General features: G+C 37.4%; 1 protein-coding gene across 1 annotated transcript in view; it reads left to right on the top strand.

Annotated features, from left to right (window-relative positions):
• Positions 1-367: 367 nt before the first annotated feature.
• Positions 368-25,221, top strand: part of LOC150077833 (oxidation resistance protein 1A-like) — a 374,929-nt gene continuing 350,075 nt past the window's right edge. The window contains exon 1 of the mRNA XM_090384258.1: positions 368-872. Coding sequence (XP_090240384.1) covers positions 808-872 — 65 coding nt within the window. The 5' untranslated portion in view covers positions 368-807. The remainder of the gene's footprint in view (positions 873-25,221) is intronic.

Here is a 25,221-nt window from a genome sequence, read left to right as displayed (position 1 = left end):
GGATTGAATATTAATGAAAATAATTCAGTATAAACCGAATTATAAACATACATTTAATAGCAGCCGACATACTCAGAAAATTTCATCTGGCAGCAACAAAATCAATTGGAAATTTCTCATTGATTCCTACTATTTCACTTCACGTATTCAGCCAGTTTATTTGTTGGAATAATAACATAGTGCTCACACTAAGTTTGGAAGGCAAGCTTATCTTTTGTTCGAAATCGATGAAGTTGATTGACTTTGCATCCATCTGCTGTTGTATTCATGGTTTACTTCCCAGCTTCGCTACAAGGTGACGCTAGTGTTACCATTCAACACAGATACTTATGTTGCAGTTTTGGATCGTTACAAAAGATGGCGGTGCAAACAGCAAGTAGGCTGTGTGATGGTAGACTGGCTTCGCATTCGGCACCTACGTTAGCGGGTGACTTCTTCGTACCGATTGTCGGGAGTTAACGGAGAAGTGGGTGGCTTGGTCGGAAGTTTTCTTACGTAGTCATTCTTGGGTTACAATGTGTCAAGGAAAGAAGCGCTTCTGCTAAAGGACTTTTGCATATATTCAATCGCCTTATGGGACGCTGCGTCCTAACGTAGAGGTCTATCATCTTCAAAGATTGTTATATTTGGGCGAGTACTGGTGTGTGCGGTGATCTGCACAGGTGAGGGCTTCGCGGTTCGTCAGTTGGTACGAATAACGTTGGATATCGGCGCAAAATGTAATGTGCTTGTGAACTTGAGGCTGACTTCTTTTCTTCAGCTTCGAAGGATAAGGAAAACATCGCAACTCCGGGTCCACGAGGTTTGATGTCGGCCCCGGCAAGACAGCGTTCGTTGAGGGAGCGACTCCATGGCATCGGACTTTCTTGGCAGTAAGTCAGGTGTTCCCTTCACGTGTTCGTTAACTTTTTGTCGCAATATTTGTAGTCTTCATTTATTTCTTTATGAAAAAACACCAAGGAGTCATGCATGTTTTGGAATTTAAGTCGCTCTTATAATGCACTTGATAATTCTTTAGAAATAGTATTATCCGATAATAGTGAAAGTGGATTAATACCTGCTTGTTGTATATTACAAAGCAAAAATACTTATTTCTTTTGAGGAAATCGTCCCAGGAGCAGTTTTACTGAGGCTCACGGAACTAGCAATGATACTTAGCTTTTTGATTAGGTTCTAGGTTCATAATGCACGTTGATGAAAATACTTTTATAAATAAATAAGTATATTTTTTCTTAAGCCGAAAGCATCAAAAGAGGCATCATTCTAAACACGGGTAACAGTTTAAATTGGTGGCATAATTGCTATTTGAATTCGATGAAAAAATTAAAAGCATTACGATTCAATTGGATCCGATGGCAGACATAGATTATTGGGTTTGGTGATGATCCCTTTCTCGATTATTACCTTTTAAAATATCAAACTACTCTTTCATTCTTTGTCTGATAATGATAAACTTAGGATGGATGGATGGATAGATAATCTTAGTGATCTATTATTGTTTTTGTTCCTTATGGAGATTTTATCCCGCATAACGTATGGCTTAATACTCTGGGTGCTGCGTCAATCGCTCTTTCTTTTTAAGTTATTCGGATTGTAGTGGACTGCAAAAAATACATTGCTGTCCATTTTCCAGTTTCGTGAGACAGCATTCTTGAACTAGTTAAGATTTAACTTTAATACTCAATTGATAAGCAACAAATACGTTGCTGTCCTTTTTCCAGTTTCGTGAGATAGCATTTTTGAATTAGTTAGGATTTAACTTAAATACTAAATTGATATTTCGAAGGGTCAAAGTTGGCCAAAATGTAGTTACTGTCTAGATATTTTGATCTCAGAAAGCTGACAGATGTTTAAACAAATGGTTAACCAATTGGGTAACAAAACTATTTTGAGTCGGCAAGGGTCTTCAACGACTGTTGTAACTTTCCTTTGTACCCTTGGTCACGCATATTATCCAAACAGGTATTTTTTTTCTTCCTTTCAGTCTGTTAAATGCTAAAAAGAAAGTACCTTTGCATGAAATTTCGATATATCAGTAACCGACATATTCTGAATAGATAAATGAGATGCACCGCAGAATATTCTGTTTGGCTTAACTACTATCGGCCGTTTATGCATTTTTGTATGGGGCTAGAACTTTTAAGTACTGGCAAATGAAAAAAAATAAATCATTTTACCTTATGATTTTCTCATAAGTAAGGCCGATATAATTATGGACATTGGTCACCAATTAGCCTGTCCACCCAAAATTTGGGACTTAGCCAAGAAAGGTTAAAAACCATTGTTCACCATCTATGGCGCACATTTTTTTTTTTTTTTTTCGCTTCCTTTGCGTCTTTTAGTTCAGTTGACTTCTACGTTGCGATCACATTTCTTTTAGATTGAATTTGATACAGCGTTTATTTGTTTACTTTTCTGCTGTGTTAGAGGGAGTGATAAAATAACCATAATTTATATTCCGTATGTAATATATTTAAAACAAAAACATAATTACTGTAAATTTATTCTTTTAGGTACTAAAGGAAACAACTTTTAATCAATAATAACAATAACTTATTCATATACACCAATATTAATGGAATTAAACTAAACTTTTTTACACGATCCCTAGATGGCACATCGTTCTCCTGAACGAGTAGTTATCAACTCACTAGAGCCGTATCTCTATTCAAGTTTCGAAAATTGTAGTGAAGTCGCCCTGCACCTCATCGATTTTTCATTCATTTTTTTATTTTTGTTATTCATAAAACCACATATTTAATTAAAAATGTTTACGTGCCTCCGGAAGTGCAAGTACAATGTTTTGAAAACCAATCAACTACAATACGAACATGTACATAGGCTGGTCATTTAAATTCGAGGAATGTCAACACCATCGTAATGGCGCTTACACACTGGCGAGATCTGACACGTTGTTTGATGGTTGCAAAATAGTTTTTAAATTATGTGCTATAAGGGTGACCTGTTTTGTGAGTTGCATAATGGATGTTGTTGTTGTTATTGTAGGGTTTTAGGAACATCGGCGACTGAGGTCATATTGTTTCGTATATATTGTCTGTAAATTACGTGTGTTTTGAGGTCGATTTTCTGTTTGCTGGACGATAAATCCGAGTTTCCGGGAGAAAAAAACCATGCTACTCTCGCTTGAGACCGACTAACGTAACCACGTTGCGAAAAATGCCGATAAAAATTCCTCCCGTCATCGACGGGACTCGAACTCAAGTCTTTTCCGCGGTGTGGGGAGGACGGCGCTCCTACCAGCTGTGCAACCCATGAAGGCTGCACAATGGAAGATCTGAAGACTGAGCAACGTTTTATTATAAGCTATTTTATTGGACTCGGTATGGGTGCCACAGCATCCATGTGAGCGAATAATTTTTATTCAAAAAACACCACCGCTATTCTTTCTGTAGTTAGAAAGGTAGGCTTTCAGCTTTTTCGGACACTGTGAATCATGATACTTCCGCCTACTCTATTGTTATTTTGTTTTTGGATCATAATGACTGATCCATGTAGCATTACCAGTCACTATGCGACTAAGGAATTTTTAACCATACCTCTCAAACCGTGTTAGCATTTCTATAATTTTAACTCGGTTTAGTTTCTGATTGGAAGCAAGAACATATTCGCGACTTTTAAGCTTCTCAATGACAATCACGCGTGTGTGTGTACAGCCTTATAGACATTCTGCTACTTAGCTGAAGGAGTGTTATTCTCCTGTCTTAATCCAGAATCTCCTGGGCCTTTGTAATTTGCTCCGGAATGGTCAACGTCTTCGCCTGTCCAGTCCGCGAATCGTCAGCCACGGATTCTTGACCCTCTTTAATGCTCCTGTGCCATTTGAAAATTGAAGTTTTCTTCAAACACTTATCTCCGTAAACCCCTAACATTTCTGTCACAGGTTCTGTAGTATTCAAGCCACACAACGTGTGTTCGATGTGGCTTGATTATATCAATGCAAAAGCAAAAAGAAGTAATAGATGAATCTCCTAATTATGAATGATTGATTACTAAACTTTTTTTAATCTAATGTCGTTTATTTTTTCGGCAAAATTAATTATTTCATATCCTATAGATGAAACGTTAAGCTGTAAATTTTGGAGAAACTTAGTTCATTATGAGCTAGTAAAGCATATATTCCTCGTATGTAGCACAGAGGATGTAATCACCATCCTCCCCATACCGGATGAAAAAGGGATGGGTTTGAATTCCGTTAAAAATGCGAGGAACTTTTATGGGGTTTTTTCTCAACGTGGATGTCGTTTTATTACGGTTTGAGGCTTGGTAAAATTATTATAAACGTTATTTTAGTAGTCTTAATGTATTTTAAACAAATGTAAGCTATTTAGCTGCGTTTTAATATTACGTTCAGTGAATAGGTTGCATTTCAAAATTCTATAACTTTGTCAGCATGCCATTTCATTATTTTTAATGCGATCATAATGATTTGCCTCAGTTATGAAAAAGTAATGAACATACCCGGCGAAGCCACTGTCACATAATGATCGACGAGATTGGTAATGTGTCCAAATGATTCTGTTCGTGCTATTTATTACAACGGTCAAATAATCATAGACGTCACTCAAAACCTTAAGTGATGAAAACGCTTATAACCAGTTTTCGTGCACTTTTTTTGCGATTTGTATGGCTCTTGCGATACCAAGATTTTAAGGTCAAGCTCTTTCTCTCTACTACTGCGTTCCAGCCCATCAAGTGAATTATTGATCATTTAAAGAAAATGAATCGATGAGTCTACAACCATATTCTCTTGATCGTCTAGACCTTATAGTCTGAAAATAATTACCATCAGAAATAACCCATATTATTAACAGGTACATTGATTATTCTCCTATGATATATCGGATGATTTAATGAAATTTTATTCAATTAGTGCGATTTTTAAAAGTCTCCACGTTTTGAAAAGAAGAATGTATTAGCTCTACACAAAATATGTTTTAAAATTTAACATAATGAGTAATCCTAGATATAAACGTTATTTTTCTCGAAAATTCTGAGAGGGAAGAGGATATATATAGGGTATTTATAAGCAAAATGTTTCTGACAGATTTAGCAATTCTAAAAATTCCATAAAACCCCCGGAAAAAATTTTGGACAAAAATAAATACACCAACTTATTATGGGGTAAGGTATCTACGCTCGTATTTATTAAATTATTTATTACTATTTTATAAATTGGTGACTATATTAAATAAATTTAAATTATTATTATTTTTTAATGCTGACTCCAAACGTGAAAGGATACAGGAATGAATAGAAATAAGATATTTCAAATATCAAATGTATATCAAATAAATGAATTATTAAATTTCTGTAAGTTCTAGAACAATACAGAATTTTGTTATTAGACAAAGGGATGAAGACGTGGCGCAAACAGCATTGAATCTAGATCTGTTTTGTTAAGAAAAATTTAAGAAAAATTTTAATCTGTTTTAAGAAAAAACTGTGGCAGAGTTTCGTGGGTTATGTTTTATGATTTTTATTTCGGGAAAATTGAGTTTTTCATCTTAGGTGGCGATCTTATATCTGATTTTTTTCATCTAAATTATTAACTTTTAGCTCGGGGTTTCGACTTCATAAATTCTTTTATTTGATTGATTTTTCCACAATATTTAGATACAATGGATTTCAAGGAATATCAAAATATTTCTTTGAAAGTGACATTTTCTGTGTTCTCTTATTTCTAAAAAAATAATTTATAGTGTAGTATAAGCGGACATTTTGATACCACGATACTCCAAAATATATTTCCTGTTCAGGGAGTACCGAAATTCAAAATCCATAATTCTATAAAAGAAATAATTCCTTCTTGAATAATGTTGGATATCTTCCCTAATGGGTCCTCGTGGATAGCACAGTTTTTAGGATCGCAGTCCTCCCCACACCCTGTGGAAAAGACCTGAGTTAGCGTTCCGTCGATGACGGGAGGAGTTTTATCGGCCTTTTTCACAATGTGGCTGAGTTAGTCGGTCTCAGGCGAGGGTAGCATGGTTTTTTCTCCCGGAAACTCGTGTTTTTCATCCAGCAGATAGAAAGTCGACCTCAGAAAACGCTCAATTTATTCCCAATATACACGCAGCAATATGGCCTTAGTCGCCGATGCTCCTAAAAGCCTAATATAACAACCTCCCTAATCACAGTATTCAATCAAATTGGTCAGACAGGACTTCCCGTTAACAGACCCATGCTGTGTCTGAATTATTACTGCTGTCTTGTCTAGATGATCCTGCAGTGACCCTTTTCTCTGGAACCGAAGTCAAACTAACAGGTCTGTAATTACTCGTGTCACCCTTTGATCCTCCTTTGTGAATTGGAGATACATTTGCATATCTCCAGTGCGTGGGGACTTCTCCTGAGTTCAAGGAGGCTCTCATAATTATGGCTAAGGGTTTTCTTACTTCCTTTAATTTAACTGGATAGATCCCATCTACCCCAGGTAGATGGGATCTATCCCAAGTAATGCTTGGATCAATCGTTTGCAACATTAACAGGAATTTTTAAATTATCAGTCAACCAGTCAATAACAGTTTGCGTTTGGACACTTGAGCCTCAGGTTGGATGTCCATAATTAATTATTTTATTTTTTACACCAAATGATGCTTGATGGCCCACGAATGTCCTGATGATATTTACGATTTGAGTTCTTTTTTTAATGCTTTCTGTACAGAAATATAAAAAGGAAAGTGGGGTATTTCTATCCTTTTGTCCCCTAGTTTTCACTGTTCTTTTAAGTTCGCAATCAAGAACAGGAAGGGGAGGCTGAACTATTTTACTCTATCTATTATAATTAGGTAAATCTCTTAAATATATTGTACCAATTCTATACAAATGTGTAGTTCTAAAACATTTCTACAGTTTCAGATGCTTTTATTTGAATATGCTTGCGTGGTTATATGCTAAAACACGTATCTCGAACTTGCACAACGCCAAGGACACCTGCACAGCTGTATTTATTTTAATTAATTTCAATATATGAGTACTCTCTGAGTTTTGGAATTAAAGTGCTGCCATCTTTCGTCATGTCGAATAAACTGAATCAGACCATTCATAGCACACTATGAATACGGGGGATGTGTTACTATGACCAATTAAACTATATACGAGAGGGGTTCAAAAAGGATTTGTTTTCACCCGGAAGTAGTTTTGATAGAAAGATGAACATTTTTTTTGATACCTTGAAACCTCTATAGCAACCACGCAAATTTGGTTTCGACTTGACAATTTTTTTTTTTCTTTGGCGCTGAATGAAGCGAAGTGTCATAATGGATAAAGTTGAATACAGATAAGTGATTCGGTCTTTCTGCAAGGGGAAAATACCCAAACCAATCCACGAAGTCGCTGTTTATAGAGAAGACTGCCCACGTTACAGTGCTGTTGTTGCACATTGTTATAATAAACAATTCAAAAGTGAAAGACCCTCACTGCATGACCATGAAATCCCAGGACGTCCAGCAACTGTAGCAAAAACTGGGGCATTAATCCTGGAAGATCGTGTATTAGCGTCAAAGAACTACCTACAGAGCTCCAAATTAGTGTAGGACCTGTGGAGAATGTCAGCCATCAACGGCTGCTGCTGAGTAAAATGTCTTTTTTTTTTTTTAATTTGAACCCAAACACGAGAGGTATTAGAAATTATAGTACTTAGTACCGTGCTTGGGCACCGACCGGGCTAGCCGGGTGGGTAAAGTGCCTCCCGAGTAACCCAAAGGGCGCGGGTTCGAATCCTGCCTCGGGCTTGGATTAAAGTACTGCAAAAACCTTGGGAGGTGCATTATGGCCACAGAAGCCAATGCGCCAACAACTGCCAAAAAAAAAAAAAAAAAAAAAAAACCGTGCTTGGGTCGGAATTGAGAAGACGAAAGAAGATTTTTGTTGACACTGGACTCGAACTTCTGTAGACTGTAATTTTCAGGAAATGCGTATGAAGGAAGGTTGTTCTAAAAAAATGGCAGTTGAATGAATAAACGAGGAAGATGAAAAGTTGGTTCTATGAGTTCGAAGTTGGACAGTAAATGGATGTTGGCTGGTGGCGGCACGTGTTCGGACTGTTTTGAAAGAGAGAGCTGGAATTATAGAAGCCAATTCAGAAGAACAGTGCCCATGGAAGTATCTGTAGAAGAGGCATACAGCAGAACAGTACGTCTATGAGACAGCGAGTGGAGAGACTCTGTTAGAGATGAGTCATTAATTAACCTAACTGCCCTCTTCTGAATGGAATTTAGAAGCCTGAGAGAGGTTTTGGGAGCACCGCCCCAGATGTGGGAACAATATTCCATGGTAGAGCGGATTTCCGATTCTGTTTGGAAGAAAAGTAACGCCGAGAGCGAAAGAGAAAACGAAGTTTTTTAGATGCAGAGGAAGCAATATTTGTAATGTTCAAATATTGCAAGACAGATTAGAAGTCAGGGTAATTCCCAAAAGACATATATCATTTTGCCTAGAAATCGGAGTGTCACCAAAGATAAGCATAGGAGCAGAAGAATCCTTTTTGCGAGATATAAGACAAGACTGAGTTTTAGAAGGGTTGAAATCAACTAAGTTGCCTTTGCCCCACTGGAGAATTACCTGCAGATCGGCATTTAAGGAATTGGTAGCAGATTTTCGAGAAGTTGAAGCTGATTGAGCAGGACAAGGTTTCTCAAAATGGAAAGTGGAATGCAATGTACTATCATCGGCAAAATTATGGATAGGATTTCCAGTCAATGGAAGAAGGTCATTAATATACAAGAGGAAAAGAGTGGGGGAAAGAACTGAACCTTGGGCATTAGTGGAGAAGTTAGAAGACAGAGTACAATCTACCATCACCTTCAGTGAGCGATCAGAGAGAAAACTGGATAACCAATTACAAAAAACAGTTGGCAAACCATAAGATGGAAGCTTGTTTAAAAGACCTTTATGTTTCACCGAACTTTTCCATTGAAGTCCATAAATGGGTAACATAAGCCAGAATATCACCAGTGGATCGACACTGATGGAATCCATACTTGCGATCGTTGATCAGAAACTTTCCTTGGAAAGTTTCTAGATAGTTTAGGGGTTGGCGGTTAATTGATTTCTCCATTGCTTTAGAAAGAGTAGAAGTAATTGCAATGGGACGATAATTTGATGGGAGGGATTTGTCACCCTTTTTAAGGACTGGCTGGATATGAGCAAATTTCCAAGTAGAAGGAAAAACACCTTTGGAATAAGAAAATGAAAAAAGGCGGCAAAGAACAGGAGTAAGTTCAGGAGCACAGGTTTTGAGAACAAGTGGAGAAATAATATCTGGACCTGGAGCTTTCTTAGCATTAAGATTCGTCAAAATCATCCTTTTGACGGAAGACCACATGAGGCATTGAATGGAGCGTGTTGGGAATGGTGGGAGGTGTTTTGCCAAGGTCATTAATACATGAGTTGGAAGAGAAATGGGATGCTAGCAGGTCAGCTTTATTCTTGGCTGAAGTGATAACAGAACCATCTGGTTTGGACAGAGGTGGGAGCAGAGAAGGGCAAAAGTTGCGGCCAATAGCTTTGGCAAGAGACCAGAATGCTCTGCTACTATTAGGGCAAGAAGCAAGTTTTCTACTCTTAGCCTGTTCAAACTCTAGTTTAGACTGATTAATACCTGCTCTGCAATTGTTGCGAACTTTGGTGTATGCAGAAAATGACACTGAAGATTTTTTTTTTTTTTTTGATTTGGTAGTTGTTGGCGCATCGGCTTCTGTGGCCATATTGCACCTCCCAAGGTTTTTGCAGTACTTTGATCCAAGCCCGAGGCGGGAATCGAACCCGCGACCTTTGGGTTGCCGGGCAGGTACTTTACCCACTCGGCTAGCCCGGTCGGCTGACACTGAAGAATTAGAAACAAGCCAATTACGATATGTAATGTTGTTCTCGTGATCAGCCTTAGCACATTTATTGGAAAACCAAGGTTTAGATAAAGGACGAGATTTTAAAGTGGAGTGTGGGATAAAGGATTCCATTCCTGCAAGATTAATTTCACTGAGCAAATGGTGACATCAGAAGTTTTGAAACAGTAATCCGTCCAAGGAAAAGAAATGTCGCAGGTCATCCCATTTTGCATTCTTGTAAAATGGGATGACCTGGAGAAGAGACAATCACCAAGTTGTGATCTGAGGTACCTAAAGGAGCTCTCACTGCGACCGTGTACTTAGAAGGGTTGTTTGTTAGAAAAAGATCAAGCGTGTTGGCTGTATGGTTAGGATTGTCCGGTATTCTTATAAGTAAATGAACAATCTGTGTAAGGTCATTAGTAATTGCAAAAGCCTCAGCATCTCGACCAGCTGGGTTGAGATACTGAGTCGGTGTGATTAGAAAACGGAAGCCAGCTGGACTTGTGAACATTAAATCACCAAGGAAAATTACCTCACTGTTAGGAAAGTTGGACTGGAGAAAGTCAAGTTGCAAAGAGAGGAAGTCAAAGAGCTCCAAGTGATTAGTGGAGTTAGGAGAATGGTAGAGACAACAGATGAATTTGATACAATGAGGTAGAGAGATTTTAAGCCAGATAAGATCAGAGAGAGGAGATTCCAAATTGCCAAGTCTCTGACAGGGAATATCAGAACAGACATATGCACAAGTACCACTTTTGAGGCGAAAGGAATCATAATTTGGGCAACCGAGATGAGCAGTAGTTGAATCAACTGATAACTGAGATTCTGTCAGAAAAAGTACATGGGGTTTGGCAGACTGCAAATGGAAATGGACACCGTTGAGATTAGATTTGAGACCACGTATATTTGTGAAATGAATTAGGAAGTCCTTGGGAGGTTTAGATCTTTTCGCAGATAAGCTTGCTCTATTTGTTTGACAATTCATGGTGTATTCAATAGTAAGAAAAAGTGGGTGGGAAATGCTGTATGAAGTAATGAAATTTTTGGATATGGCATATACATGGTACGAATTTACCCAGATCCTTGACATAACGTGGGCTCGACAATGCTCCCCGCATACACACTACTCGGACTCCCTCCACTATCTGGCAGAGTAGGGGTAGCAAGATTTATACACTAGCTGATCCGGAAGCCTCCTAGGGTTACCAATAGGTTCGGTCCGGTGTACTAACTAGGGGCCGGTCTGCGAACACCGTTTTAAAGCTGTACCCTCGTAATGTAAACAAGATTGGATCTCTCCACGATGGTCATCATAGCCTCAAAAGTCATCAATCATACTGCATGATGGAAGAGATGGGGAAGAGTTGACCGGAACTTAGCTTTGGAGACTAAACATGGGTTCCACCACTTCAAGCCTCCAGTAAGCAAAGTGGTGGTATTGCACCGGTTGATGAGAGTCAGCTACCACCTACTACTGCCTGGTAACATAGAGGAGCGGCATTCTTCCATGTGGTGTGGGCGTCACACCTCGACCTCTGCTTACGTTGGTTCACACCTGGGTGGTCACCCACCGTGTGCTTGTGCATGGAGGTTATACCCAGGAGTACTTACAGTCCCACCATCGTGAAGGTGCAATCAGAGGATTTGGCTGTCACAGACCGTCCGGAAGTCGCCGAAATTGGGTCCACTTGACTTGAGTGTCACCCGAATATCAGTTCCATCAGCATTTTAAACTCCCAGGTAGCAAGTACAGCTTGTCTGGCATATCTGAGAGAATGTCTGTGACAACCTCAAGGAACCTGCTAAGTGGTTCCAAGACGTCTAATCTCTTAACAGAAGAAGGAAAGGGCACAATGTGCACATGGAATGTTGTCAATGTGCCTGGAAAAGCAAGAGGCGTTTTTTCACTGCTAATCACCATGGATGAAATTTGGATCCATCACTATGATCCCGAAACTAAACTAATGAAAAAACAGTGAAAGTATGTAGAATTAACCCGTCCCCTAAAAAAAAAGGGAAAGGTACAACTAAGTGTTGGTAAGGTGATGCTGCATGTTTTTTGGGATCAGCATGGTGTAATGCCAACAGATTACCTTCAAATCAGCTGTACAGTGATTACGAAATATTACTCCATTCTCCTCATAAAACTACCTGCTGCTATAAAAGAAAAAAGACGTAGAAAGCTGTCAAAAGGTGTGCGCCTGCTCCATGATAATATAACAGTCATTTCAAAATTATGTACTCAATGTGCTACATGCATCCAGTATTTGGAAAGAGTCATGGAGTTTATATCTGCCAGTAATGTAGTTTTTACAATTGACAGTAATGCTAAATCATCTTTGTGGTACAGTAATACAACTGGTAGTAGAGGTGTAGCTTTTGAGGAGTTTATTTTCTGCCATAACGTGACTGTTTTAAATGTCAGTGGTAACCCAATCACTTTTGATAATGTCCATGGCTCTTCAAATATTGATATTACCTTGGTGTCTCAGCTTTTGAATAGAAACGTTTTTCTGTGGGATGTAGTCACTGATTACACTAACAGTGATCAATGAACTATTGTGTTCAATTTATCTTTGGTAAATAGATATTGTGATTGGGAGGTATTTAATGAATGTAACTGATTTCATTACAAAAGAATAAATTGGGACAAATTTAAAAGTTTCTTGAATGACAGGTTTTCTTATTCAGCTGATGATTTTAGTAACCTAAGTGCAATAGAATATGCTTATTTTGTGCAGACATCATTGTATTTTTCACTATTATTTGCAACCAAAAAGAAGAAGGAAGTGTATAGAAGAGTACCTTGGTGTTCTAATGAGAGTTGGCTGACTTAAGGAAAGAAGTTTTCAGTTTAAGGAAAACATATCAGAGGTATAGGGTATGGGGTCTCACTGAAGCTGTTAGGTTTAAGGAGTTGTATAAAGTGAAAAGGAAGCTTTATCATAAATCAATATATAAACATAAGATGAAAGCATGGAAAGATTTAGTATTCACTGTACGGAATAATGACCCTTGGGGGTCTTTTGTTTAAATTAACAAGAAACCAACTGAATGTTAATAATCTGATTTATACGTTGAGAACTGGAAACACTGAAACACATAATTGGACATCAACAGTTCAGGCTATCACTGATAAATTGTTTAGGGTGGATTATGCAGCAGGTGACAATACTGTCCAAAGTAGTGTTAGGAGATAAACTGTTTGAAGGACCACAATAAACAGTGTTTATTGTGGTCCTTCAAACAGTTTTATTTGATATTGTTGAGTTGAAATTGATAAGTTCTAAGTTAAATTGTAGTAAAACACCGGGTTTAAATATGGTGGTAAACAGCAGTATAGTTAAAGCTGTTGAACTTTTCCTTGAAATTATTCTAAAAATGTATAAGTGTTATGTGGAGGGAGTCTTTCCAGGTTGCTGGAAGATTGTCCTATTAAAATTAATTCATAAACCAGGGAAGGAATTAACTTATCCAAGAGCTTAAAGGCCTATTTCTCTGTTAGCTAACTTGGGCAAGATATTTGAAAGATTATTGTTATTAAGGTTGGAGTTTTTGTTTAACATGCTAATGTAACTTTTCCTTACCAGTATGGTTTCAAGAAAAAGTGTTCTGCGGATGATGCTGTAAATGACTGGGTAATTTATTGTAGGCTTTCTTCTAGTAAATATGTGTTAGCTCTGTTTGTGGACTTTGAAGGCACTTTCGACACAGTATGGTATGAGAACGTCCTTCAATCTCTGCGGCCGATTAATTGTCCTGATTTGTTATATTACACTGTTAAAAATTATTTATGTGGAAGAAGGATTTTGGTTAGATATCAACATTTAGAGTATAAAAGGGATATAGATAGAGGGTGTCCACAAGGATCAGTTTTAGGTCCAGTATTCTGGAACCTAGTTCTTGATCAATGGCTTCAAACTGAATCACTGGAGTGCCATAAAATGGCATATGCTGATGACCTGGTTATTTGTGTTCAAGGAAACTCTAGAATGGAAATAGAAAGAAAAATGAATAATTAACACCTTGATTGAATGGGCTAAAAACAATAAACTCACAGTATCATCTAGTAAGACAGTAATGATGATATTCAGGGGAAAGTTAGATTATGGTAGGCCCCCTAAGTTACACATAAATGATAAACAAATACCCTTAGTTTCTAAGGTGAAGTATTTAGGAATAATTATAGACGATTATTATATTATAATTATAAAAAGTTTACAGCATCTATTGTCCATATCACTAAATCAGACTGGGGACTAGGAAAACGTGTTCTAAGTCTGTATTGTACGGCAATTTTAATTCCTGTTATTGTGTATGCAGCCTCAGTGTGGTATCATAGGATTACTAATGTTAAGTTCCAGAAGAAATTACTATGAATTCAAAGAGTCATGCTTTTGACTATACTGAGAGCATGTAAAACTGTATCAATTAATGCACTGCAGGTTTAGCACTTCCTAGTTTGGGCACTTCCTTTAGATTTGATGGTAGTTTTGAGAGCTTTTGAATATTTTTTAAGAAAGGGTAAACAGATTACGTTTTTGGGCATAACCAATGATTTAATGATAGATATTAAGAAAGAAAAAAGAAATATTCTTATGAAATTAATTGATATTTGGCAGCAAAGATTAGCATTAGCATTAGCATTAGTAGAGGCATATGATGCAAGAAAGCAAGCTTATTCAGCACCAGCCAAAAAAAAAAAAAAAAAAACCCACTCCCATTTCACCCCTCCGTTCGTTCGAAATACCTGTCCAGTTGAGCTTTAAATTTGTTTAGGCTATCAACTTCAACAACAAGTGATGGAAGTCGGTTCCACCAACCAACCACCCGCTGGCCAAAGGCAAATTTCCGCACATCTATCCGACATCCGTCCTTCCTCAATTTGAATTTATGCCCTCTGAGGTGATTATTCTGAGCAAGATGAAGAATCCCATTGGCATTGAGCATGCTCAAACCATTCAAAGCCTTATACACCTCTATCAGATCACCTTGCCGGTGCCTAGTCTCCAGACTCTGTAAATTGCAAAACTTAAGCCTTTCTTCGTAAGAGCAACCCTTTGTTCCATTCACTAATCTTGTTGCCCTTCTCTGTACCCGTTCCAGCAGCTCTACATCCTTCTTGAAATGAGGCCTCCAGACCTGTATACAGGACTCAAGATGTGGCCTAACCATTGCCTTATACAAGGGAATAATCACCTCCTTATCCCTGCTAGAAAAATTCCTGTATATCATTGACAAGACACCATGAGCTACTCTTGCAGGTCGTCTGCACTGCTCAGAGAACTTCATATCTGCCTGCACAATTACCCCCAGGTCCTTTTCATTCTCCACCACTGTCAGTGTAGTACCGCAGAGTTGATACGTTGCTCTGGGGTTACTGTTTCCCATATGTAGTACTTTACATTTGTCAATGTTAAACTTCATTTGCCACCTCTCAGCCCATCTGTTCAACCTTTCCAGATCCTGTTGCAGCAGCATAGCGTCAGTAGTGTCCTTAACAACCCTGCCAACCTTTGTATCATCTGCAAACTTGGACATTAAACTTGATATCCCATCATCAATATCATTCATAAACACCGAAAACAACAACGGACCCAACACTGAACCCTGAGGAACTCCACTAATAACATTAGTCCACGTTGAGCAGTGTCCATTGATTACCACTCTCTGTCTTCTACCACTCAACCATCCCCTTATCCATAGCAGCAATTTGCCTCCAATGCCACACTGCTCCAATTTGTGCAGCAGTCTTCCATGTGCAACAGTATCAAAAGCCTTTCTAAGATCCAAATATATAATATCAAAGTTATTCCCTGCATCCAGTTCTTTTGTGACTACATCATAGTATCCAATCAAATTGGTCAGGCAATACTAGTGAAACGGGTGCTGTGACTCGTTTGTTCATTCCACTAGTTAATTTTAATTATGAAAACAAGTTGACTATGTGGTTTTATTCTAATATTGAGACCTCTGTTATATTAACTGGTCATGGTTCTCTAAGACACATGTTATATCAGTTTGGTTTAGAGTCTCAACCATATTGTGAATGTAAAATGGTAGAGAGTTGGGAGCATGTTCTATATGAGTGTCCGCTATACGAAGAATACAGATATACATTAAAGGATAAATTTTCCAATTTTGATAAAGGTTTTGAATATTTATATGTTCAACACAAGGAATATTATTTAAGCTTTCAAGAATATTGTAGATTAGTCTTTCAAAACAGAAAACAGTTGGTTGTTTTAATAGATACAATAGAGATCGTTTTTTTGTTTAATTTTCTAGGGGTCCGTGTTAGTCATGGTTGACTGATACTGAGTGCTGGAATTTTTATTTTATTCATTTATTATTTTTAAAAATTTAATTAATAATTAATTATTTTATTTTATTTTATTATTATTATTATTTTTAAAAAAATTTAATTAATAATAATTTTTCGTGTGTTATTTATTTACTTATTTATCGTATTATTATTCATTTATTTTTATTACTTTATTTTATTTTAATATATTTTTTTATTTATGTTATTTTATTTATTTATTTTTGCTGGATTCCAAGTTTGGGCAGCCTGGGGGCAGGATTGATGGCACCCACCAGTATTTTACTACCTCTGGTAGGTGCGGGATTTTTAGTGCAAATTGCACTGACAGAGCAGTAGACCCTGGCCCAGCTTCATGTCTTAGGAAGTGCACCAGGTATCAGGCACTAAGATAGTGCCTGCTCCCTGGTGGCAAAGAGGCCTGTGTTTATTATTATTATTTATTTATTTTTATTTATTTTTTATACAGAATATATAGGTGGAGATGGACATTAGTCTGGGTGCCACCCTTGACATGTATACATGCATGCCGCAGTGAGGTATGCTCAAGAATGTGGGTGTGAAATATTGCCGAATCCTGTTTACTCATCCGACCTTGATTGCACCCTTAGATTTCTTCCTCTCTCCTGCCCTGAAGTCCTTTCTTCGTGGAAGGCATTTTGGTGCTGATGATGATGAGGTGATTTCTGCTGCCGAGACGTGGTTTGAAGGTCAGTCACAGGACTTCTACAAAACTGGCCCGAGGGTGTGTATTGGCAAAAATGTGCCATTTTGTTTGGTGACTATGTTGATACATGCTATTTGTTTCAAACATTCTATCACAACTACTTCTTGGTAAATACAATTATATGTATAGTTTTTTTTTATGTTATGATAAATTGTTGTCCTCAGCATGCAGCATTTTTCCTTCAGGTCTGCCGGGCCAGATGAATTAACATCTTCCCAAAAAAGTTAACATCTTCCCAAAAAAGCTTGTCTTGCACATTTGTAGATAATGCTTTATCTGCACTCTACAATATGTTCATCATAAATTATACTGAATGAAAACACGATGCCTTATCTCTAGTGTGTGTTGACAAATCGTAAATCTTTTTAAGGCATTATTTTTTCTGTTATGTAACTGGAACAGTAATTAATTATTGAAATTACATTCCCAGTTTACTTAGTAATCATATCAAAGATACCACTGTAGTTAATACCTTTAAAGACAAAGATGTTATTTTTCTTAATAATAACGCTTGTTCAAATGAAACAGATTTTCGAAATAAACAGTTCGGAATCGCACCTGGTTAAAAGTAAACACACACGGCGTTGTGACCTCAGACCTATTGTGTAACCAGGCGAGATACAAAGGTATACAACCTTTGTATCATTTCTACTGGTTACTGGTGAAATCAGTGTCTCCTTCGCCTGAGTAAAAGCGATGGATCTAAGCGTCTTCCTCAAGGGGGGGAAGGTGTGGTAGTTGCCGGGTGTAGAGTCAGGACCTTAGGGTACGTGTTGGACCAGTTCTAACCTGCAGCTAAATCTCGATATCAACGGTGTAAGGTATCGCATTGTCGGGTAGCGATTGAATGCCACGAATTAAGCTGCCCATCCGCTTTACATTTATGGCCTGTTACAACTGCTCTTGTTTCAATGTAGTAGTGGGCATTTACTGTGACAATATGGGGAAACCTAGCCATCAGAAGTGGTTCGTATCGATTAAAAAGGCTTATTAACATCTTCCGTGGACTGGGTATGGAGCGAATCTTTATTGGAACATTTGTGTGGATAATATTGTTGGTACATTGGTACATTTGTGTAGTCGAACTGCGATCGCCTGCGACTATTCAAACCAGTAAATGTTTACCTTCCTTATTACTTAGATGTTTAATATACAAACTAATGCGTATCGTGCACTGTACTTCACTCATATATTCCGCCCTATACATGAACACAGCTCTGTACAATACGGTAATAAATGTTTAATCCTCTGAACTCAAATGTGCATCATCCCCACGGAGGGAATGCTGGAATCCAAATGTGTCCATGCTGTGAACAAATGGGCACATTTGGATGTGTCCATTTTTTCAAAGCGTGCAAACAATATTGGGCATTTTGGCCTCACGTTAATTATGGCAGTAGTATATTGGCTTCCAAAAAACGGCTACAGTGCTGATGTAAACTCTTCTAAGTCACTTTGGGACTGCATGAATACAACGGAATTCGAACCTTGATCTCTCCACCTGAGCGACAAACCCAATATACTATTAGGGAAAAAAGCGAAGTTTTTTTAGGAAGTGGCAAAAAAGCCGCCTAGGTACTAAGCGACTTTTTGCCACTATTTAAGTATTTCTCATAAACTACTTTGCCACTACTAAAGTATTTCTCATAAACAAACCAAGAGGTTTATACTGCATTAGAAAAAACATATTACATCTTCTGTAATGGCACAGGTTATTAGTAGTGGCAAATGATGCAAGGAAGCAGGTTTATAGAGAATTAACCAAAAACTCACCTCCTCTGAGCATCACGTACAATTTTTCTAATTTTTTTAATCAATAACAATTTTACTAATTCATTAAATCTATTCAAACTAACCATCCTACAAGTATGGAGACCTCATCTGAAAAAAGTCATTGAGCTTCTTGAAGGAGTCCAAAGACGGACAACTCGAATGGTGAGATTGGCAGGACGACGGTATGAGTAAAGACTTCGATTATGTGGGCTACACAGCTTGCAACCAGGTACCTCAGAGGTGACCTGATTGAAGTTTATAAGGCTCTGAGAGGGATTAGTAAAATGGATGAAGGTGGAATACTCACTGTTATAAAGAATTCCAGAACTAGGGGTCAGAAATTAAAATTACAGGGTTTGAGGTTTAAATTAGATTGTAGGAAGTTTTGTTTTAGCGAGCGAGTCGTTGATTATTGGAACAAGTTGCCCTCGCAGGTAGTTGAGGATGACAGTTTGAATAAATTCAGAGGTCAACTGTGTGAGGAGGGAAGCATATAATTTGCATTTTCTTATCTACTTGAGTTTTTTTTTTTTTTTTTTGCCAGCACAGCAACGCTTGCGGCTTTCTTGCACTATATGGCGAATACTATTACTATTACTATGACAACACCCGGGTGAAAAATATTTGTTCATGTTAGAATTTCTGTTTGCATGAAACTGATAACTTTTCACCCTCTTGGGAACTTAGCTCATAAAGAATTCATTGAGGATCGTGAATAAGAATAGATATTCTTATTCACGATCATATTCTTATTCATATTCATATTCATATTCACGATCTTATTCATATTCTTGAACTAATCCTTCATTTTTGTCCGAAAAAATCCATTAGAGGAACATATTGATTATCCGAACTGGCCAAATACTGAATTAGTTCAAATCATCGAGTTACAACTTATTTTTGTCACTGAATATGTAAATAAGTGGATACCATACTATACATTTTATGTTATCAATTTGTAAACAGCGTGATACTGTCTGTCCTCCTGAGTAGCCGAATCTTGATGTGCCGCTCTGTGGACAATTGATTGGTGTGTGTGCATCCAGAACCAATCCTGTTCTGCATGCGTAATCATCTAGTAGTACAATAAAAGAGTTGTAGATTTGTATACTTCGTATACGGGCCTCGAAAAAAGGCCTCCGTAGCCGAGTGGTCAGGCTACGGAGTAGAGCGGGGTTCAAGCCCCTAACTGCTAAATGCGGTTGGTCTGCCAACCCGCACTGGACCAGCGTGGCAGATTATGGTCCATTTCCCTCAAGATGAATTGTTGGGGAGCTTCCATCCTGCAGTGGGTTGATAATGGCTGCAGTTTGCCTTTTTTTTTTTTTTTATACGAGGTATATAGATTCCTATTCTTGTATATGGTACGTTACCAGAGGAGACAATAAATTAGAGCTTTTCATTTTTCTAAATTGAGTTTTTTTGTGTGCAGTAGAGTAAATTAAATTATATAAAACACAAGTTTATATAACTTATTACTCTAATCACTCTATAAATAAATTTGGAGAATCACCTGATCTTACCTACTTCATTAATTTGTGAAATTCTAGTTCCCTGTATTATAAATAGAGACTTGTAGAAGGAAGTTTATGTGATTGACACAGACCAGTATACGTATACTGGTCTGTATACTGACAAAAACCAGCTTTTTGTTTACTTATGCTCAGCTTTATATGATTTTCACTTTATATACTTTACAATCATTTTATTTCATATTTTTATAGCTATGTTATGCGTATTTTATGAACCATAAATTAATCTATTAATTTTTGTTTTCTGCTTGGTTAGTGTTTTAAATCGTTTATTGTGTACTAGGCTACTCTTGGGCCGGTGTTACTTATACGATGAAGTGATAATTTTCTTCGAAATGCAGTTAGCAGTGCATGCTGCAACGTATTGAATTTGTTAAAGGTTGACTTATACCCTCGTTGGGTAGCAAGTTGGTAGAATTACCGTCCATCCTACATCGGGTAGAAAAGACTCGAGTTCGAGTCCCGTCGATGATGGGAAGAAATTTTATGGGCCTCTTTCACAACGTGGCTGAGTTAGTCGGTCTCAGGAGAGAGGGTATAATGGTTTTTACTCCCGGAAACTCGGGTTTTTCGTCTAGCAAACAGAAAATCGACCATGCAATTTACAGACAGTATATATGGAGCAATATGGCCTTAGTGGTTAATGATCCTGAAACCCAACAACAACATTGATTTATACTGCGCGAAATCTTAATGAATTATGAAAATAAAATTTATACGCCTTGAAACCTGATTGTTTATATAAAAATAGATATGATAAGAGCTATCCAGGAGAGTTTTAACTGAGTGTCTTTGATTAAGAATATTTCGGCAAGTTTGATTATTTACTGTGAAATATATGTAAGGTGTTCCACCTGCTGTTCGCCATTGCTAATCAAAAACTGCCAAAATATGAAATTCAGTGCGAATGTTGGAACTGTAATTCTCGATAGAAAATGTTCGCCAATCTTGGATACTAGATTGGTAAATCCAAACACCGCTCGGTGTAAATTCAGATATCACATTATATGAATTCAGATACCATCTAAATAGAAAATTCAATCTTATGTCTCGATTGATAAATTCAAATTTCGAAATTTTATTATCATCTACGTATGTCACAGATGGGTTAGGCCGTTTTATTAAACCTCTGGCTTATTTCTTGCCGTCAGTGGTATTGCTGTTTGCTTATGTACTCCTCATCCACTAACAAGATAGCTTTATTTATTTATTGGTGCGGAGTGTAGGCATGTCACATATCGTTATCATAAATACTCTCACCACACAGGTAGGATAGCCCATAATCTCCAAACTGAAGTGCCTAGAAGAGATGAGTTTCACCAATATATCTGTGTATAAAATGCCCCTTATTGAAAGTTTCCGTGATATGACAAAAGATGGCACCATTGATTCAATCTTTAATTAAGATAGCAACTTTTGTTAATTTTGGGTTGTTTAGAATAAACGGTAAACCGTTTATATGGACATGACCAGTATATCGAATCTGTAAATTTCATGAATTCTGACCGAAATTTTTTGACTATTTGACTGTTTGAGGGAATGGAAAAGAGTATACAAACGTCGCCCTAGAATTGACTAAAAGTTCCTCTTAATTCTGAAAGGAATCGAACCTAAGTCCTTTCGACATGATGTAGAAGAACAGTGGTTGTAGCCATTTTGCTAATCATTTTGCCGAAGATGCTTCTGCTAGCAAGGATAAATTCTATACAAAATGGTATATACAAATAAAAGGAAGGCAATTTCTCTTATTAATATCTCTTTTCTCTTTCCACTTTCTGACCTCATGTAAAAAAGGGCTGAAGTTGATTGTCGTCGTCAGCCGAGGTTAAAAAACACTTCCATATTTTTACAATGCTTTGGACGAATTGATCTCTTTCGAGTCAGGGAATTTTATTGAGTGGTTTCCTTTCCCGAAAACTCCAGTTTTTTGTGGGGTTTTTTCATCCCTTAAAACCGACCTTAAGTTACAGAAGTAATATTGATCTCTTAGCATTAGCTTCCTCGGCACAAGTTAAAAACGACCTCAACCAAAACCCTTATTTTAGCTTTACGAGTTCTTCAAGAGTTCCACACTAAGTAATCAGTATAAAGAAATTACATGTATGAACTCTTCCAATTAATACACCGTTTGGATCTCTCAATTAGTTCCTTAGAAAACAAATCTATTTTCTTACTTTCTTGGACATTATCACAATTTGTCCAGCAACAAATCCGTTTATTATTTGTATATTGAATACATCCAGTGGTCTTCCATTGTTGCTAACTAATTTAAACATTTGAATACATGATGCCTATATTGACACTTGTAAGATATTTTGAGCTTTTGACAAGCAAACAAACAAACAAAAAAAAAAAAACAGGTCAGGTAGGAATTATATGCATCATATCCAAAATCATTGATTTTTTCATATATTATTAATCAAATTTTAGACAACAAACTGCTTATGTATATTTATATTTGCCGCATGCAAGTTGACCGGATTTAGTCTCATATTCTCTTCAATCTAATAAAGGCCTCAGCCCATTTTATAAACACCCGTTGTTCTCCATCTGGATTGACAAGCAGCGTCGTTTGGTTACTACATCAAAGATTTTTAGTGAACAGATGAGGTTAGCTTCCTCACTTTCTATTCACCCGTCAGTGCATCCGTTACCATCGCAAAGACTACTTCCACCACTGTAAGCGATTTCTTACCACTCATTCTGGGTAAGCAGAGTGTGAATTTAAATTTATCTAAAGCCTGATTCATTCTTCAGTAAATTCACCTATTTTGCTATTTGAACTTAATTTTCCTGCCTCTGACTTCTCTACCCATTGTGACGATAATAACTCAGCCAAGGAGTGAAAAAGACCATTAAAGAACTCTTCATCACCGACAGGATTCGAACCGAGCCTTTTCCACCGGGTGTGGAGTTGTTGTCGGGTTTTTATCAGTATCAGCAACTTAGGCCATACTGCGCATATAACATGTCTGAAAAATGCGTGTGTTCTGTGGTCGATTTGATGTTTGCTGGACGAAAAACCCGAATTTCCAGGAGAAATAACCATGCTGTCCCGCCTGAGACCTACTACCTCGGCTACGTTGTGAAAAAGGCTCTTAAAAATTCCTCGCCTCATGTCATTGAAGGACGGTGATTATATCAACTGTGCTACTCACGAGGCCTCGATGTGGGGAGGACGGTGCTCATATGCCCTGTGCTACCGCTAGGACATAAATAGAAGAACACAAATTACATTTACATCTGTTTCAAGGAAAAGTTAGTATTTCAGAAACGCTACTTCCAGAGAGTAGTTTAGTATCAGAATGTCACAGTTAAAATGACATTATCAAAGTTGGGAAAAACAGATTATTGGTTTACGGTTACCTTGGTTTATGCGTCAGTTCAAATTGTAAATGCTAGGATAATGTTATAAAATGTGAAAATGAAAAATAAAGCAGAAAATTGTGACACACACACACACACACACACACACACATACACACACACACACACAAAAAGTTGCTGCTTTTATCAAATATCACAAACTCTTAAAATTATAAACTTTATTATTAAACTGTCTTAAAACTAAATTGCGTTCTTGACAATTTTGAAAGCTATGTCCATAACGCTTTTAGTATTTAAGTATTTAATCTTTTGCTGGTTAACACATGTTAGTCAGCAAAATATGATACAGTGGTAACTCAAAAAGTCTGGGAATTCATCATCCTTTTGGCATAATGCGATGAATCCGTTAAGATGCCCCGTCATTGCTTTAGCTCTATCTGTTGTTATTGATACGAGCTTAAATAGTGGTAATTTAATTTTTTCGATAAAATTTTTGAAGGCCTCCAAAAATATAAGGTTTCTATAGAACTGAAATATGTACAATTAAAAACACAGGGAGTTCAAAACACAGCTAATTTTGCTCTTAACTTGCTTAATCAAAATTACAATGCATGTAAAGCAGATTCGGCTTACAACCGAAACCATGCATTTAAATGTTTGTAAACAGTTTGCATTCTATGATCAGTTTTCCTCTTTTACTGAAGGAATAACCCGATTTTATTGGATAAAAAAAAACAAACAAAAAACTATACAAACCTCGGAAACAACCAACTTGATCAGGTTGTGAGGAAAAGCCCATTCAAATCCCCCCCACACCCGACGTCTCTACGGAATTTGAACCCAAACCTTTTCTAAATAGTATGAAAGAATAGCTATTGTAACAACTGTTCTAGTCGCGAGGGCACTTCAGACGCTTGACACTTTGTGTCGATGACTTAAAATGGCCCATTTTTTGTATTTTCTATCATTGATTAATGTTAAAATCAATGAGAATCAATAACCAAAATCGTTTTATTTGCGCAAAAAAGAAACCTATATAACAGCTATATCAGTATTACCTAACAGGTTGGTTGTTTGTTGTAGGCTCATCAGCAACTTAGGCTATATTGCACAGTACATATTATGTCTGTAAATTGCGTGCGTTTTGTTGTTTTGCTGGACAAAAAAATCCTCGTTTCCGAGAAAGAAAAAATTATGCTGTCCTTGCCCGAGACCGACTAATTCAGCCACGTGAAAAAGGCCCATAAAAATTCCTCGCGTCATTTACGGGATTCGAATCCGGACCTTTTCCATTCTGTGTGAAGAGGACTGCTATCCTACCAACTATGCTACTCACGAGGACACACCTGATACCACAAGCTTGTCAGTGGAGCTTTAATCCTGACAACTTATAAATGGGTCTTACCACACTTTAAGAAAAGCATCAGGAAAATTGCATGATCCTAAATTTTGTTTTGCTTGGTTGTTGTAAAGACTTAGGCCATATTTCGCGTATACAAGATTTCTGTAAATTGTGTGTGTTCTGCAGTCGATTTTCTTGTTTACTGGGCATAAAATCCTAGTTTCCGGGAGAAAACGCCATGCACCTTCGTCTGAACCCGACTAAATCAGCCATATTGTGAAAAATGCCCAATAAAAATTCCTCGTGTCATTGACAGAACTCGAACCCGGGCCTGTTCCATCCGGTGT

This window comes from Mastigoproctus giganteus, chromosome 11, assembly GCF_048544385.1.
Source record: "Mastigoproctus giganteus isolate SK-2022 chromosome 11, ASM4854438v1, whole genome shotgun sequence".
NCBI classification, from domain to species: Eukaryota; Metazoa; Arthropoda; class Arachnida; order Uropygi; family Thelyphonidae; genus Mastigoproctus; species Mastigoproctus giganteus.
The sequence above is the reverse complement of the archived record's forward strand: the minus strand, read 5'-3'. Positions and strand labels throughout refer to the sequence as shown.